General features: G+C 42.9%; 1 protein-coding gene across 1 annotated transcript; it reads right to left on the bottom strand.

Moving 5' to 3' along the window:
* Nucleotides 1-318: 318 nt before the first annotated feature.
* On the bottom strand, nt 319-1263 carry LOC146036956 (olfactory receptor 8G17-like). The gene has a single exon (XM_083160786.1). It carries the CDS (start codon nt 1261-1263, stop codon nt 319-321), a length of 945 nt encoding a protein of 314 aa, XP_083016912.1.
* Between the last annotated feature and the right edge of the window lie 16257 nt (nt 1264-17520).

Raw genomic sequence — 17520 nt, 5'->3', positions numbered from 1 at the left:
CTCCATTTTATCACTTTTGACGCTTAGTGCATCTGGCCCACAGTCTTGCACATCTACATGTTGCATTATCTGAGAATACATACTAAAATAACATTAAAACTAGAAAATGAAACAAGGCCAACATTTTGCCTTTTCAGATTTCTTTTTTTAATATTAAAAAGTGTTTCTCTAATTAACTAGCACTAATATGATTGATAATAATTATACTATACAGTTTATTCCATAACAATACATATACCCGTATTTCACAAAAATATCAATAGTCATTTCTTCCATAACCTGCAGCAGTTCTTTTGCAGTTGGAAACTCCGTTAAAGTTTAATGGGTCACTCTGCAACAGTTAAACCTCCGCTTCACAGCTGTTTTCACATCTTGATTCTTTAAGCTGTAGATCAATGGATTTAACATGGGGACAAGGGCTGTGTTAATCAAAGAAAACACCTTCTTGGATTCCAAGCTCTGTGTTGAGTTTGGTGTAAGATATTGACTGGCCAATGTAGCGTAGAGGAGTAAGACCACTGTGAGATGTGAGGAACATGTGTAGAAGGCTTTATGTCTACCCGAGCTGGAACGAATCCTCAAAATGTCAATGATGATAAAGACGTAAGGGATGAAAGTTAGAACGAATGGGGCGATGGTTAGCAAAAAAAGCCCTTGTATGAAAAAAAACTGTTCCAAGACAGAGGTGTCACTGCAGGTCATTTTCATGATCGGGACAATGTCGCAGAAGAAGTGGTTTATTTCAATGGACACATAACATGAGAAACTAGATAGAATCCCAACCAGTGGGATGGTTTGTATAAAGCCCAGCAGCCAGCAAACAGAGGCCAAAATAACACAAGCTCTACGATTCATTATCATATGGTATTTCAAGGGCTTACAGACAGCTACATAGCGATCGTAGCTCATGGCTGTTAAAATGAACAGCTCATGGCCTGCTAGGGATCCAAACATGTACGTCTGTATCATGCACTCAAGGAACGAAACTGCTTTATTCTTTGTAAGGAAACTTAAAAGCAATTTATGTAGGGTGATGGTGGAGCATGAGATGTCTACTATGGACAAGTTGGCCAGGAAGAAGTACATGGGAGTGTGGAGCTGATGATCCATGCAGACTAGTAGCAGAATAGTCACATTGCCACCAAGAGTGACGAGATATATGACCAGAACAAGAAGGAAGATTGGAACCTGTAACTCCGGCATGTCTGAGATACCTTTAACAATGAAATAGTTGACAATTGTCTGATTCATTTGTATGACCATGTTCAATAACCTGAAAGAAAGGGAGACCATATAATATCATGTTAATTTGTAGTGACAGTATATTGTACAGCTAAAAATAAAAGGTACAGTACTTGTGTATTATCAAGGTGCCCATCGCATCGCAGACCATAAGGCATGCAATGGTATGCGATGCGATGTCCCGCGATGTTCCCCAATGTCATACAATGTTAAAATTGTATGGTATTGTATATGGCATACAGTGCCATACAATGCGATTATAAATTGTATAAGCCATCCCCAGTATGAACGCGAACCCGAAGCGTGGCGAGCGCAGCGAGCCCGCGAAGGGTGGCGGTACGCATCCTACGACATTTTCATACCCCCACTATCCACGTCAGCGTGGAGTTGAATTTATATAGTGTGGCGAGAGCAGCGAGCCACCGAGGCTGAAGCGTGGCAAGCGCAGTGAGCCCGCGAGGGGACGCGCATAACTTCACAGGTATACGCGTCCCCTCGCGGGGCGCGCTGCGCTCGCCACGCTTCGGGCTCGGTGGCTCGCTGCGCTCGCCACACTGTATAAAATCAACTCCACGCCGGCGTGGATAGTGGGGGTATGAAACGGTCGGAGGACGCGTACCGCCGCCCCTCGCCACGCTTCGTGTTCACATTCATACACGGGGGTGGCGTGGGGGTGCATTTAACATTGTAAGCACCCATTAGGGTGCTTATACAATTTAACACCGTATAGGGGGCTTACATCGCATCGCAGTGCATCGGGTGTATGGCATGCGATGGCATGCGATGGCATGCAATGGCATGCAATGCGATGCAATGAAAAATTGTGTGACTTAATATCGGGGGCGCCGTGATAATACACAAGTACCAAATAAAACTTACATAAATAAAAGCAAAAGCTGTATGATGCAAATACATAGTATGGTCCATACATTATGGTTCAGTTAAACAATTAATGGATTTCATAAGACAATAATAATTTTGTTTATTCATAACCCAAACACCCAAATTATCTTGTACTGGCAAAATATGAAATGATAAATTAATTCAAAATCTTATTAAATCTAAACATTCTTAAACGTAGAAAATAAAGGTACATTTTGGTTGTTAAGACTGGACTATTCATTTATGAGAGAACACATGATCAATATTTTACAGTTGTGCACACATTGGTGTATGCTGTTTTTTTATATATACTTTTTTGTATTTTAAACTAGGATGCCGCAGTATTTACAGTTAAATGTGTTAATTTGATTTTGAAGTCAAGTGACTGGAGGCAAGTGATTTATCTGTAATGATGTATTGCTTCTACTAAACTATAAAATATAAACTTTATTCATTTTTTTTAAGAATATGTTGGGACAAGAAGTCACATACACTGGATCAGTTGAAGTCTTGGGGCAGTATTCAATGAGCCAAATCGCGCTGTGCAGCGAATCCTATTTAGGATTCGCTGCACAGTCTCCGTGTTCCGGAGGGCTGGAGCCTTTGCTGCCAGCCCTCGCTGACACAGTATTCAATGCCGCAGGGGCTCGCTGCCCCTGACGGCGAATGTTAACCCCTGCGGTGGACGCCGCAGGGAGCTGGGGGACGGCGGCAGGCAGGGAGATGGAAGTCTCCCTGCCTGCCCCAGAATGTGGGGGGTAGGAGAGCTCCCCGGGACCCAGGCAGTTCAAGCTGCCCCCCGGGAGAGCTAGCAGGGGACCTGGTAGGAGCCGCTAGCACTGCTCCTGATCGTGCATATGTAATGATCGGGAGCATTGAATATATGAATATGTAATGAGCGGCTCTCGGCTCCTGGCCCCCTGCTGGCTGTTACTGTATGTGTAAAAAAAATATATATATTTTTAAGATTTTAAATTAAATATATATTCATGTGCTGTAAGCACATGAATAAAAATAGCACGCCCCTTCACATAATAAAATTCCTGATTTTTTTACACCAAATTTAAAAAAAAAAAAAAAACATTTTTTTTAAAAGTTCACATTTCACTTCACCATGAAAAGATGGCGATTGCTACATGGTGACACACGGCGAAAATCACTTAGAAATCAATTCGCCATCTTCTCATTGAATACACTCACGGCGAATCACATTGAAAAACCCATTGAAAAACCACAGCGAGTTGCGGAGAGTATCAGACAAAAAATCACCTTCCAAAGTGAAAATAGCACAAATTCGCCATGAAAACATGGCGAATTGGCCTCATTGAATACTGCCCTTGGTCTTTATTTTTGTAGCAGGTACACAGCCTACCAGGTAATCAGCACAGGTTCCAGCATTGTCACATACAGGTTTCACAGCATAGTACAGACTCTATAAAGTTTCAGTGGTCCCTACCACAGCCCACTACTTATAAGTGATATTCCACCATCAAGAGCAATGACCTTCTACCCTGGAAACGCTTGTATCAGGAGAACACAGGTGCTGCTAATCAGCCCAACCCAAATCACATCAATTAGGAAACCTGGACTGGATCTAGTTTTCCTGCTGCTGCTGATCTAAAACCTGGTCAGGATTTTTCACATTAGCCTCATGTGGCAATATGTTTCATTTGATGCTGGAATTTCCTCATTATTAGATTTTTATTAAAGCCATACGGGAGCCTATGTACTAAGCCTTGAAGATAGATGCATTTGACAGAGATAAAGAACCAGCCAATCACCTCCTGCCATGTTACAGGCTGGGTTTGAAAACTAACAGGAGCTGGTACTTTATTTCTCTCCACTGTATCTCTCCCCTAGGATTAGTACATAGACCCCACAGCCCTTTAAATAAATGTATATTCACTCTGGAACAAACCAGAGTATTATAAAATCCTAGACGCAATTGGGTTAACTCTAAAGGTTCTTATAAAGTCCTAAGAAATACTTCTCTACTTTAAGAATATCAACATTTTGGAATGTATATTTGAGATTACTAACTCTAAGGGCAATTTTGGCTAATCATATAATCGTTAATTAGGCTTTATATAATCCTAAACTGTCTCTGGGATTATTTTAAAATCTACTCCATATGTAGGATGCAATTAATCTGTAAAAAGCAACTGAAACACTGGAGTTTAATTGTTCCTAGCATCATGTATGCTAATTATCTGTTAGTTGTTATTTCTGTATAGTTTCTCACACTTATTTCAACAATCACTACAACCATATATATACAACCATGTACTGCCAGTTTAGACCATTAATGGGTATATTCTGGGATCGTCAATCATTTTTATACAGTGCTCCAATTAGAAATTAAAGCAAACATTTTTCGTTGAACTTTATTCTTTCATACATTCCTTTGTATCCGCGTGGTAAATGTAATAGGGTGGGAGAAGTCAATGGTAGGGGAGTACGCAGGGCTGGATTATAATGGGGGCACAAGGGGTCAGTACCTCTGGGCCCCCCTCTAGCTAGGGGCCCCCTGTGGTTGGCATGTATTTAAAAAAAAAATATATATTTTTTTTTTAGCTAAAGGTTTTGTGCATGGGAGTGGGGTAGTGCTGCAGCTTCACCTATCTGCCAATGATTAATGTGACAATGATTAATGGTGCTGAGCATGGGGTGCCAAGGCACACTGATTGCACAAGTGTGCAGTGCATTACTTGGAGTTGACTAAGTCCCATGACACTTTGCACCAGAGGGCAGAGGCTGAGATGTTTGTGCTGAGCTCTGATTGGTGGAGCTCATTACATGCTTCTCAGGCCCATGGAGAACAGCAGCAGCTTAGTTATGGGAAGGTTTTTAATCAGAGGCAGCACTGGGACTGTCAGGTCTCCTACAGAGTAAGGTGCAGAGGGACAAACACAGGCTTTTCATGTGGTATGCATTTATGTGTATGTATGTATCTAAATCTATATATCCCCTGCAGTTACCCATTCGCCAAGTTTATACTGCCTTTATTCTGTGTTTTGACAGTGTAATATTCTCCCATGCAGTTTGCGGCCAGTAATGACAAGTGCAAGCCCCCCCCTGTCTAAAGTGCCCCGGGCCCCCCAAAGGCTTAATCTGGCACTGGGAGTACGGCTGTATTTTTAAAGCGGCAATTATTTACAAGCAGTGGTGGCTCCAGGGGTGGAGCTACAACAGCCATTTTAAATTGAATCACTGGCAGTTGGTGTGAGTTGGTGCGACTCCCCTACTTAAATTTTTTAAACTGTGCTGAAGCTCCACCTCTGGAGCCACCTGGTTTTCTGCTTAAAAATACTCAGACAAACTCTTGCACCTCCAACTTCTCACACCTTATTATGTTTGTCCCCATGGGCGGGATGCAATATTGTCCTAGTTCAGCAGTTGTGTGGGATGCCTGAGAAATTTAGAAGTTTATATTAAAGGAGCAGTCATTTACAAGGCAAAAACATGCTTTGTACAGTAAGTAACACAAAAACATCATCCTGCACAGCCGCTGAACTCAGACGCTATTGCATCCCGCCGCATGTCTTTGTTTAATACATTTTAGTGATTAGCTCACAGTAAATATTGTTATTGAATAAAGAAAATATTCTAAGGTTCAGCTGAATCGATGATCATTAAAGATAATGAATATTTTTTTCTGTGAATATAAATGCAGACAATGAGGAAAAGGAATACCATCTTCAAATAAATCAATGGAGAGGGCTCTTTCCGTAGAAGTTTTGTTTGAGGAAATTCTGATCGTGCGTATGAAACACCCCCCCATCCAAATCTAACTCTCTCTGGGCTAGATGTATCAAGATTCAAAAAGTGATAAAGTGGACAGTGATAAACAACCAGCCAATCAGCTCCTACCTGCCATTTTTCAAACCCTGCCTGTAACATGACAGTTGGGAACAGTGGCGTAAGTTTGCTCCAGTTGCCCAGAGGCAAGATATATATTGTACCTAATATATGTCTGTTCTGAAATATAAATGTGTCCAATATATTTCTATAGCGCTCTCTCTATATATGTCTGTATCTATGTATAAAGAGAGAGAGATAGGTAGAAAGAGAGAGCACATACATATTTCTCAGAACTGATATAGTTGGCTTTTAATTAACTGATTTAAACTTGCAGGGGAGGAGAGGTGCCCCCTTGGGAGCAGGAGCCCGGCGGCAGATGACTCCATTGCCTCCCAGAGTTCTGCCTCTGGTTGGGAGCTTACTGTCTGGCTGTTTATCACTCTCCATTTCTTCACTTTTTGAAGCTTGATACTGTACATCTGAGCCTCTGTGTGATACTTCTGATCCACCTGCAGTGCAACATAGATTTGACCAGTTTCTTGCTTTTTTGCTTTACTCAAAATATGAATCAGACCCTATGTACATCTGGACTCTATTTACAGTACTATTGGGAGAGAAACAGTAGTTTGTAATTTGAACAATAGTACTGTTCTCTCTGGGGAGCACCTCCACTCGCTATAATCTACATTACAGCCCCCTATTACAAAGACTGTGGAATTCATATATATGTACAAATATTATTTCTTACGGATTAAGTGCCACAGCTTGTGCATCGGTATCCTCCCAACTTCCCCATCCCCCCATTTATTTATTTTTGGACTCTATGTATGTCTGATTTATTGTATACTCCCATACTGTCGTCATTTTTTGTTGGTGATCTGTCTTTCCTATGTACATGCAATAGTTTTATTTTCTTCATGTATTAAAATTACCTTACTCCTCACTGTCAGCCTCTAAAGTATTTTCAATTACCTGCCCAGGTAAATTTACTCTTCTCACAGTCAAGATTGTCCACTGACCCTAATGCACTAATCAGGTAGTGGAATTGTCTTGGACTATATCTGGAAGACCGTCCGAAGTTCCTCTGTGAAATGTCATTTCTTCTGTAAGCATGCATGTGTATACTGTATATATACTACAATCTGGTTCATTAGTGTTAATTAAGTCTCTAGACTATTGAGAGGACCAGGTGGCGCATAATAATGGTTAAAAAATATGGAATCCATTATGTTTGATTGAAACTGTTTGTGCACAGGCTTAGACTGTTATTATGCATGATATTTAATTGCCCATATCTCCTAACGTGACCCATTCCAGGTGGGACAAAATGCTCCATTCCTGGACTTTCTTGCCTGTGGCAGTTGCAGCGGTGGGGATACAGCACAGTCCAAAATTAAAATACGGGAGTCACCTACATTCAGTTCCCGTCGCGAGTTACTTAGTGAAAATGTATTTTAGTGTACATGAAGCTTAGGGGTTCTAATGACTAAGCCCTAGATGGAGATAAAATAGATAGAGATAAAGTCCCAACTAGCTTCCAACGGCCATTTTTAAACAGAGCATATAACATGACAGCTGATTGGCTGATCAGCTGATTAGGATCTGATTGGCTGGTACTTTATCTCCATGTATGTTATCTCCATCAGAGGCTTACTAAATAGACCCCATAGAATCCTCCATCAAGTACTCATGGAGAGATATTGGCAGGAGATTTTGACTAGGTAGTCAGAATCTCCTAGATGGTTAGCCGGAATCTCCCAGTTTTTCTCCTGCTTAGTCAATATTGTCTAGCAGAGATTGCTTAAGGTGCATAAACACTACAATTTTTTGACCAATTTTGTTGAAAGACTTTTCCATTGAACCCAGTGTCCTGGATGAAAGATGTTGAAGAAAGATATTGACGACAGACGAACGACGAATGATGATGCGCATACCCGCCAGTTGTTCATCAAGATTGTTCTTCAACTGTGCATGCAGCTAAATTTTTATATCTTTCAAAAAGAGCCTATAAACTGTAGCTAGATCTTTTGTCTTTTGTCTTTTGTCTGTCGTCAATATCTTTCATCAATATCTTTCGTCCAGTACACTGGGTTCAATGGAAATGTCTTTCAACGAAATTGGTCAATTTTTTTTTACAGTGTGTATGCATCTTTAGACTATACAAGCAAGGTCATTTTGACTAGATCATAGAATATCATTACTTAGACAAAATTGCTTAGTCAAAATCTCCAATGCATCTAGCCAAAATCTCTTGTGCATCTACTCAAAATTGCTTAGTCATAATTGATCAGTCAATATTGGCCATTAGCCAATATCTCTCCATGTGTACGGGGCTGAAGAAGCAAGAAAGAAGTTGTTGACTGGTATATTTAACAAGGACTTATTACTTGAGTTGTCAGAAATACCATAAGTTATTTACATTTTTAAGCATTAAATGAAATAATATATTTAAAGAAAAATGTCTAAATTAATATGAATATTTTAATAGTAAATAGAAAAATAAAATAAGAAAATAATCGAACTGGCTAAAAATGTGTGTGTTTTTGTGAGACAATAAAGGAAGTCAAGATGAACGAAGAAATCTGCCAACCCCTAATAACACTTACAAAACTCAGACCCGAAAATACTTTAGGGTCCTCTATCACTATGAAAATAAAGTCCCACAAATAAGAGTTGTTTATCTCTTAAATTAAATGATTTATTATCTGATCCATAAGTTAAAAATGGTCTCATACTTACAAGTCAGCCTTACGTCTCACTTCTGGGAGACAGTGAAGTTGTAGCAGTATATGGATAGTAGGACTAGGTACTAAAGGGTGCGGTTAGAAAGAACAGATACTGTATGGGCAATACTGCACAGTAAAACACAGAGGGTGGGGGGTGATGCAGAGGTGAACCATGTTTTCTCTGTGCACAGTGATGTGCAAGTGGCTGTTCACTAGTGCCTATTAAAAGTGCTTGTTTGCACTTATATGTAGGGCCATGCTCTCACGGAACTGCATTTATGTCTTCCCTATATATGTCAACCCACAAGGACAGCTCAACATATACAGTATATGACATATGTTGTAGTACAAGTCATGGGATAATATATCTTAAATTTAGCTCCAGTATGTGGGTGATTTAAAGTTTTACCCGGTATGAGAGTGTTACATGTCACACACCCTCAAGCATCAGAAACATCCCACCTTTTGGCTTAAGAAGTGTGTTTCTATTTTCTTATTTAGTGGGGTAACATTTCATAAATTACAATATAGCAACAATTTTTGCTAGATGACCGTAACAGCACTGATTAGCTCTACTCACATCCATTTTTTTGGGACGTAGCGATCAGATTGATCAATGGTAACATTGACACCTCCTTGTTCATTACAAATCGAAACATGCTGTTATATAATGATAGTTTCGATACGGTGGCCCTTAAAAAAGTTTGTCCTATTCCCAGTTCTAGAGTTCATTCATGTTTGTCTTTTTTGTTTTATGTTTGCTTCTGGTGGAGGCCGAGGATGGTCACACACTTGCGGAGCTCCCGGCTTCCATCACCCGGAGTCCTCATCCCCGGCCACCCAGAAATCCGGAGAATGCAGCAGAGAGTGATGAACAAGCGGTAGGAGGGGAGGCCGCAGCGCAAGAAGATCCGGAGAGGGGACCGCAGAAAGAGCGGTGATCGGCAGGAGAGAAGGTAGGAGGATGCCCTAAGCCACAGCACAAGATCTGGAGGAACCCCCGGCAAGGATGCGGCTGCCCCCCCCCTGGTGTGAACATGGATGTGGCCCCCAGTGCAGGACGAGGAAGCACCTCCACTGCATTGGACAGGAGGACCGCAGCCAGAGGTGGGGTGAGACAGAGGAGAGAGGAGGATGGGTCCCCCCCTGGCACAGGCCGCAGCGTCCCTCCACTCCACAATACAGACACCATGAACCCCCCTCCCCCGAGAATGGCTGCAAACACCCAGTGCCCAGCAACGGACTCCAGCGCAAGCTCCAGCCTCACTGACTCTGCCTCCAGCCCAAGCTCCAGCCCCACTGACTCTCTCTGTCTATCCCCTCATGCTGGCTCTCCCACTCAGCTGCAGCTCCAGCCAGGGCCCTGACACACTGCCACCCCTACAGCTTAAGGATCCATCCTGCTGTGTGCTGTTGAGCCCTTCTGCTGCTGTGGTCCTCCTACAGGAAGTTGGCACTGCAAATGGATGCCTAGGATCTGTGCACTCAGCCATATGTAACCTCGTGTCCCCTGTGTGATAACTGTACTGCCTCTGCTTTAACTGGGATGTCTTTGCTCATACTGTTACCTACCTGGTGGCTGCTGATGATGGCTGCCTGGGTGCTGTGCAGCTCGGCGGGTATGTGTTCTATGTGTGATAACTGTACTGTTTAGATTGTTACCTACCTGGCTGCTGCAGCTACCAGTGGCGCCGCTGATGTTGCCTAGGCGCTGTGCAGCTCAGCGGGTGTATTTTCCCAGTGCGATAACTGTACTGTCCTTGCTAAACTGTTACCTACCTGGCCGCTGCAGCGACCGGTGGCGCCGCTGATGGCTGCCTAGGTGCTGTGCTGCTCGTCGGACATGTGTTCCCCGCTTGTAATGTCTCAATGTAATGTATGTAATGCCCCCCTCCCCCTCCCTGCTTGATGCTGCACTGTATATCCACAATAAAATCCTAGTGTACGCAAACACACATGGCCAATAAAGTTGATTCTATTCTATTCTATTTGTTTGCAGCGCCACATCACCATGGCAATATTGGCGTGGGTTTTATGCACAGGACCCTGGAATTGCCGGACCCGGAAGTTCATGCTGGAATGCACGCCGTGACCTGTGGCTGAGCGGTGCTGTTTCACTTCTGTTCTGCATGTTTTTAAGGTGAGCACTTTTACATGTTTTTGGATACTTGTTGCCTGATGAAGGGCCTAATAAAGCCCGAAAGCTTACATAACTCAATACAGTGAGGGAGTTGTCTTTTGCTGTAAAGTCTGTGGATTCCCATCTGTGGAGTCTCTCTCTCTGTCTCTCTCTCTTTCAATATATCTACAGTGCCGGCCCTAACTTATTTGATGCCCTAGGCAAAATTGCCCTAGCCAGCCCCCCTTTTTAAATAGCAAAAATGCACACCTACGGCGAGAACCGCAAAAGGAGAATTTTTTTTTCTGGGATGAAGTTCGGCCATACAACAATACCCCCAATTCAAATGATGCAAGTAGTACAGCCCTATTATCATTATATCACACAACAGTGTCCCTTATACACATTACATAACACATAGTAGTTCCCTTTATTCTTGTTATACCACACCGAATTACCACATATTTACATTTCACCACATCTTATTGCCCCTTATCTATGTTAAACAAAATCTATCAAGAAGTCTCATTATACTTAAGCCTGGTTAATCTATCTGGTACAATTTGCATAATTAATATAATTTTAAAAAGACCTAGAGTGTGTTAGAATATTTTCTGTTATTGATACATTTTTCTAAGAGGGCGACCAGGTTGACACGGAGAAGCAGTGGGCAAGAGAGAGTGTGGTTGACAGGGGAGAAAGAACAGGGTGACCGAAGGGAGTGGGTGACCACTGTGACAGGGGGTGTCAGTGGCTGGGGAGGCAAAGGGTGGCAGTAGGAAGCAGAGGGTGAGAAGCAGAGAGTGGAAGCAAGAAAAGCAAAAATTCAACCTCCACCATATCTGTTTAAATGAGCTAACCTGGTCAGACAGGAGAGGGAAAGAGGAGCAATAGCGGGAGATGGGAGAGAAGGAATAGAAGGAGACGGCAGAGTGAAAGATGAGGAAGGGCACAACTATGACCATAAACTCAACCTGGAGGCACTAGGAAGAAAAGCAATAGCAGAAATGGGAAGTTGCCCTGGAGAAGCCAAGGGCGATCCTAGGAGGGCAGAGAATGGGAAAAGAACATGGCCAGACAGACCTAAGGGAGTAAGAAAAGGGAACGGAAAGGGCAACAGTAAAGGAAAGCCATGGAGAGTTAAGTGGCAGGGGTAGGAGCATGATACACTTGTGAGGGGACTGCAAGGAAAAGGTGGGAGCAGGAGATACAGCAGACTGGGAAAGGGAAGAGGTGGCAGTAGCAGGGTATGACATATTGGGGGGCTCTCCAAAAGGTAGGCAATCATACAGCCACAGCGAGGGTCACTTGAGACTGCAGGGGAGCAAGGTAAGAGAGCAGGTGAAAAGTTGCAGCACCTGTGACAAGGAGGAGGTGCACACTCGCAGTCTCGCATCACCAAGGCCAGCAGGGGCACCTGTACCAGATACAAGTGGGGGGTGTTGCTGGCTAAGTCAGAATACAACTTGGGACCTCTGCAGAGGAGGGCCAGAGGTTGATTGTGAGACCCTCTCGTTGTCACTAGGAGGAGTGGCAAGAGTGGAGTGAAGCACTAGTGGGGCTGAGAAGATAAATGCCTTATCCCTGAGGTACTATGGTGGTGTGAAGAGGACAAGCCTGGAGGAGATGGAGGACACACAATAACTATGAAAATATAAATAAATAACCTGAAACTAAAAGCAAGAGGTGCAGGCTGGAGGGGGAGGGAGGGGGGGAATCTGGATGATTTTTGGTAAAAGTACATGCAGCATTGCTCTACTGCATACAGATGTGTCCTCATACATTGTGGCTCATAACACGCTTTTTAGGCCTCTGACTCGCGAGTTGTAGATTGCGTTATGGCCTGCGTTATGTCCCACTCCATGTAATACATAGTTTAACCACTGTGTGACGAATGTTCCTCGTTAAGACTACAGTTCCGAATACAACGATGTTGGAGTTGACATCGGTACTTATGTAATATCTGGCTTCCCGTTTTTCCTATGAGACCGCGTCCGCTCGCCACGCTTCGGGTACGGTGGCTCGCTGCGCTCGCCACACTATATAGAATCAGCTCCATGCGTAGTTGGATAGTAGGGGTATGAAAAAATGGGGTGCATTTAACATGGGTGCACAGATAATACATAAGTAACAAAAATCTATCTATCTTCTACAAAAACAATGTCAGGCTGCCACGCAACTTCACACCACAGATGTTGTCCTTACTTTAGGGACAGTGTACTTGGATAGAATTCGCAGCAACAGATGTGTTCGGTTATACATGTCATTGGTATAGATTGCTACTGTATGAACATGGAAGCCATACTAACCTTTACTAATGCTGGATAATGTAATAATACATTATTTAAGGACCTGTCTATCATTACGCTGTAATGCGCCATGAAAACAGCGCACTCTATGGGGCATGTCTCATATTGGAATGTATATTGTACACAAATGGAGTAAACAAAATCACAGGTTTCTGTGGCCTAGCGGGTAGAGACACAGCTATACTGTTAGCAGCAATACTGGTTCGATTCACAGTGGGGTACAATTATTTTTTAAACGTACTACTTTTTTCCTTTTTTTAAAAAATCAATAAAGTTATTTGGTGCTTTGTAGATTCCTTTTGCACAAAAAAAAAATTAACAATGGCAGGCTGCCATGTACACGATACAGTTATTGTCCTTACATACTGCGTTACAAAGAACGGTTCTTTTTCACACGACTAGATTTCCCACTTCAGGTAAAAGTCCTTACTTTGGGGACAGTGTAATTGGATAGAATTCGCAGAAACAGATGTGTTCGGTTATACATGTAGTTGGTATAGATTGCTACTGTATGAACATGGAAGCCATGCTAACCTTTACTAATGCTGGATAATTAAATAATACATTATTTAAGGACCTGTCTATCATTACGCTGTACTGCAATACTAAAGTTTTATGGTAAAAGTACTGCTCCAGGTGGAATCTTGGGGTTTGAAATGCCACAGGTCCGGACAATAAATCTGGATATAAATTGGAATGTCCTTCCCTTACTTGATGCATTTCTCTGTTCTGGTATCATGACGGTTTTGTCTTCTGTTGAAACCATCACGATACCAGAACGGAGAAACGCGTCAAGAAAGGGAAGGACATTCCAATTTATATCTACCTGTCCCAGATTTATTGTCCGGACCTATGGCATTTCAAACCCCAAGATTCCACTTGGAGCGGTAGTGACAGTGGGAGAAAAGTGTGTCCGGCGTCTGCCTCCCATACATCAGGGAGGATAGGAGGCGTGTAACATCTCGGCAGCGGGAGACCTGCGGCGATCCTAGCTACCTGCCCGCTAACTACAGAGCCGGACAGCTGCCCCCCACGGTGCCCAGAAGACAGAAGGTAAAACACTGTTGCAGAGGTTGCTCCCGGCATCGGCTCTCATCACAAGTGAGCCACGCCGGTTGTTAGCAACTGGCCACTTGACATTACGGCAGAGGTTGCTCCCGGCGCCAGCTCTCAATACAACAGAGCCAAGCCGGTAGTTGCGACCTACACCTGATACCTGCCATAGACCTTCCTCCTGCCTGGCTTTAAGCGAACTGTTTTCCTACACCTGCTACTTACCATCTTCCTTCTGCCCGAGGTGTGAATCTTCTTGCCATCAGGGATAATTTGGAATATGGCCACAATTGATCTACTATAAAAATCTATCAGTCTTACATACAAAAAGGTGTATTTAATACAGCTTGTTCCGGGACTTAATTGCCAACTATTATTAATAACCTATTCCAACATCAATTTACCAGAGACTCCCCACCCCTTTATTCAACTACATACAGAACTTAAGTGGGTAAGAGCACTGGGGACAGTATATGCAATATTATCTGGTTTTGATATGACTTATAGATAGGTATGATATAAAATTGGATATTTTATGGATATGATTCTGAATTGTGCTTTCTTCAAATTAATTGTTTTAAATCTTGTTTTTTTATTACTTTAAATTAATTAAAATATGTATAGATTAACTTAGTGCGCTCTTTGTTGTATTGTATTTTTGTTCACCTTGGTTCTAATTGATTGGGAGCAGCATAGTAGCTAATTGATGCTGTGGTTTATTGAACAATAAATTCCATTACAGCAATTTAAAATTTATTACATTGCGCCTGATATACCTTTGGTATATATTGCAAAGATTCTAGCTGACCGCCTTAACCTTGCACTACCCTGCATTATCCATCAGGACCAGACCGGTTTTATTAAAGGTAGACATTCAGTTTGTAATGCCTGCAAAATTTTAGCAGCCATACAGTCTCCCCACTCTAATTCCCCCATACCCACCAGTGATATTCTAATGGATGTTGATGCAGAAAAAGCCTTTGATTTAGTATTATGGCCACATTTATTTTTAACCATGGCTAAATTCGGTATCCCACAGACCTTTATTAATTTCAAGTCCATATACTCCCTCCCCACATCCAAAATCGCTCATAATGGTTTCCTTTCACCCCCCTTTCCTATTCAAAGGGGTACCCGACAGGGATGCTGTCTATCCCCCATCCTATTCGCCATAGCCCTCGAACCCCTAGAAATTGCACTCAGATCTTCCCCTACATTTACAGGCATTTCAATTGGCCCCATTGAACTTAAGTTAGCACTGTTTGCTGATGACATGATTTTATTCATCTCCAACCCTCTTACCTCTTTACCTTCCATCAGGGGCGAGCTTGGCTGGGGGGCAGGGTACCATGTGCCCCCCCGGCCTCCCTATCAAGTATTGCTGCGGGCCACCCCGTGGTCCAGCTTATTGTTCACCTCCTCCTCCTGTAGGTGGCACCGGCCACGGCTTTCAGTATATGGCCACGACTACAAGAACATGGCCGCCATCCTCCTGCATGAGGACATGTCCAGGGACCGGGTAAATATGGGAGGGCCTCCTGGCAGTGACTTATGCTGCATGAAGTGGCGTGGGGGAAGAGCCGGCGGGTGGAGGGTGGAGGATGCCGCTGTTATGTGACTTCCGGCCCCTCAGGCAGTTCTGCTGCTGCATGCAAGCCGCTGCCAGCAGCACAACGTCACTGTAGAGAGGGGGAAGCACCGCAGGGCGTGCTGTGCGCCAGAGCCTCCAACCACCTGACTGCGTGCTGCTGAAAGAGCAGCCACGAGACAAGCACCACAGGCACCGACCTGTCATCAATCCTTCAGCAGCTGTAAGTAGTTGTTCAGAGTAGTGGGTAGGTGGAGTCTCCGGCGCACCTCAAGCCCTGCAGTGCTTTCCCCTCTCTACACTAAGCTTGTGCTGGCAGCAGCTTGCGTGCAGCAGCAGCACTGCCTGAGGGTCCGGAAGTCACATAACAGCGGCACTGCAGCACCTGAAGGCACCTCATACGTGTTTAACATGTTGGCATAAAATATAGGGGGGTGGGCAGAAATAATATAGAGAGGGGGGGCTGATGTAATAATAGTGTATAAGTGGTGAAGTGTGATGGTCATAATATATAGATGGAGTGAGGAGGGTGTTGATGGGCACAAATGTAGGGGGTGGTGAGGATGTAAATGCATAAAGGTTGGGGGTGATAAAATATAAAAGGGGTCTACACAAAATACTAACAAATGTATAATGGAAGGGGTGTAAGGGGCACAACATTAATATTAAATTATTAAAGTATATATACACATGAGGGATACATACAGTATCCCTCATTGCTCTTTGATCCTGGACCGGCCTTTTACATTTACTTTTTAGAATGTTAAATGTTCCTTATACAATAGATACAAACTTATTGTGCAGGTGAGGAAGTTATGGAACTTTTCTTTAGAAGTTGGAAACATTTTGAAAGTTAGTTTTAAAAGTTAAGTTTAGAAGATCTCAGGAGAACGCAGCCTGTGGAGGATCAGAGAGTTATAAAACCTGGAACTGACAGAGTAACACAGGCAGCACCTGAGCAGGTACGTGGGGGATTATACTTCTCTATAGAGATTAATGATTTAATATAGAAATGATTCCTTTTTGCATCCTTAAACTTTATCTTTGTATTTTGCACTATTACTGTAAGTTTGTGTAAAATCATTTTAAAGTGGACAGTAATTTCTTTGCTGCATTTAAATGTGGTATTACTACAATGCAATAGATATCTATGCCTGTAATTTATGAACCCAGGGAGAGGTCAGGAACATAGGCATTCCTATTAGATGTGACACCTTTGTGTTGTGTTTTTATTGCATTGGTTGCATTGCACATAGAAATGTATTTACTGAAGTGCAATTACTGTAGATGGTGCCAAATGCAACCTGTTAAAAGTATCAGTCATGCCCCAATCACTGCCACCTGGGGGGCTGCAGAGAAGATCTTAGTGGAAAGGAAAAGACTGTGGGGGGTATTAAATCATTGATGCTATTTCCGCCGGTAGAAATAGCAGCTCTTACCTATTCAATTCTGCCATTTCTGACAGCATTGAAGGCAGTGTCCAGCAAAATCGATCCAACTTTAAAACAAGTAGGATCTGTTTTTTTTCGGTAATGGCCTCAGATTGTAAAATTTGCGTCAATTTTTGTTGATATATATATCCTTGCTGACAGGCTTGAATCAGGCCACTTGTAGCTATGCACCTGATATATGCTTATCAAAATAAGCTCACAATCCACCGTCCATTCACTACAGAACATCCAGATACTGGTCCAAAGATCAATACATCTTGGTTCTTTGTGCTCTCGTTATGTGCGACCTACTACTCTGAGACGTTGCTAAATTTATCCGAGTTGAAGTTATTTCGTTTTTGCATTTAGA

Source organism: Crinia signifera, chromosome 9, assembly GCF_055691185.1.
Source record: "Crinia signifera chromosome 9, ASM5569118v1, whole genome shotgun sequence".
In the NCBI taxonomy this organism is placed as follows: Eukaryota; Metazoa; Chordata; class Amphibia; order Anura; family Myobatrachidae; genus Crinia; species Crinia signifera.
Note: the sequence above shows the minus strand (reverse complement) of the source record. Positions and strands in the feature narration are given on the sequence as shown.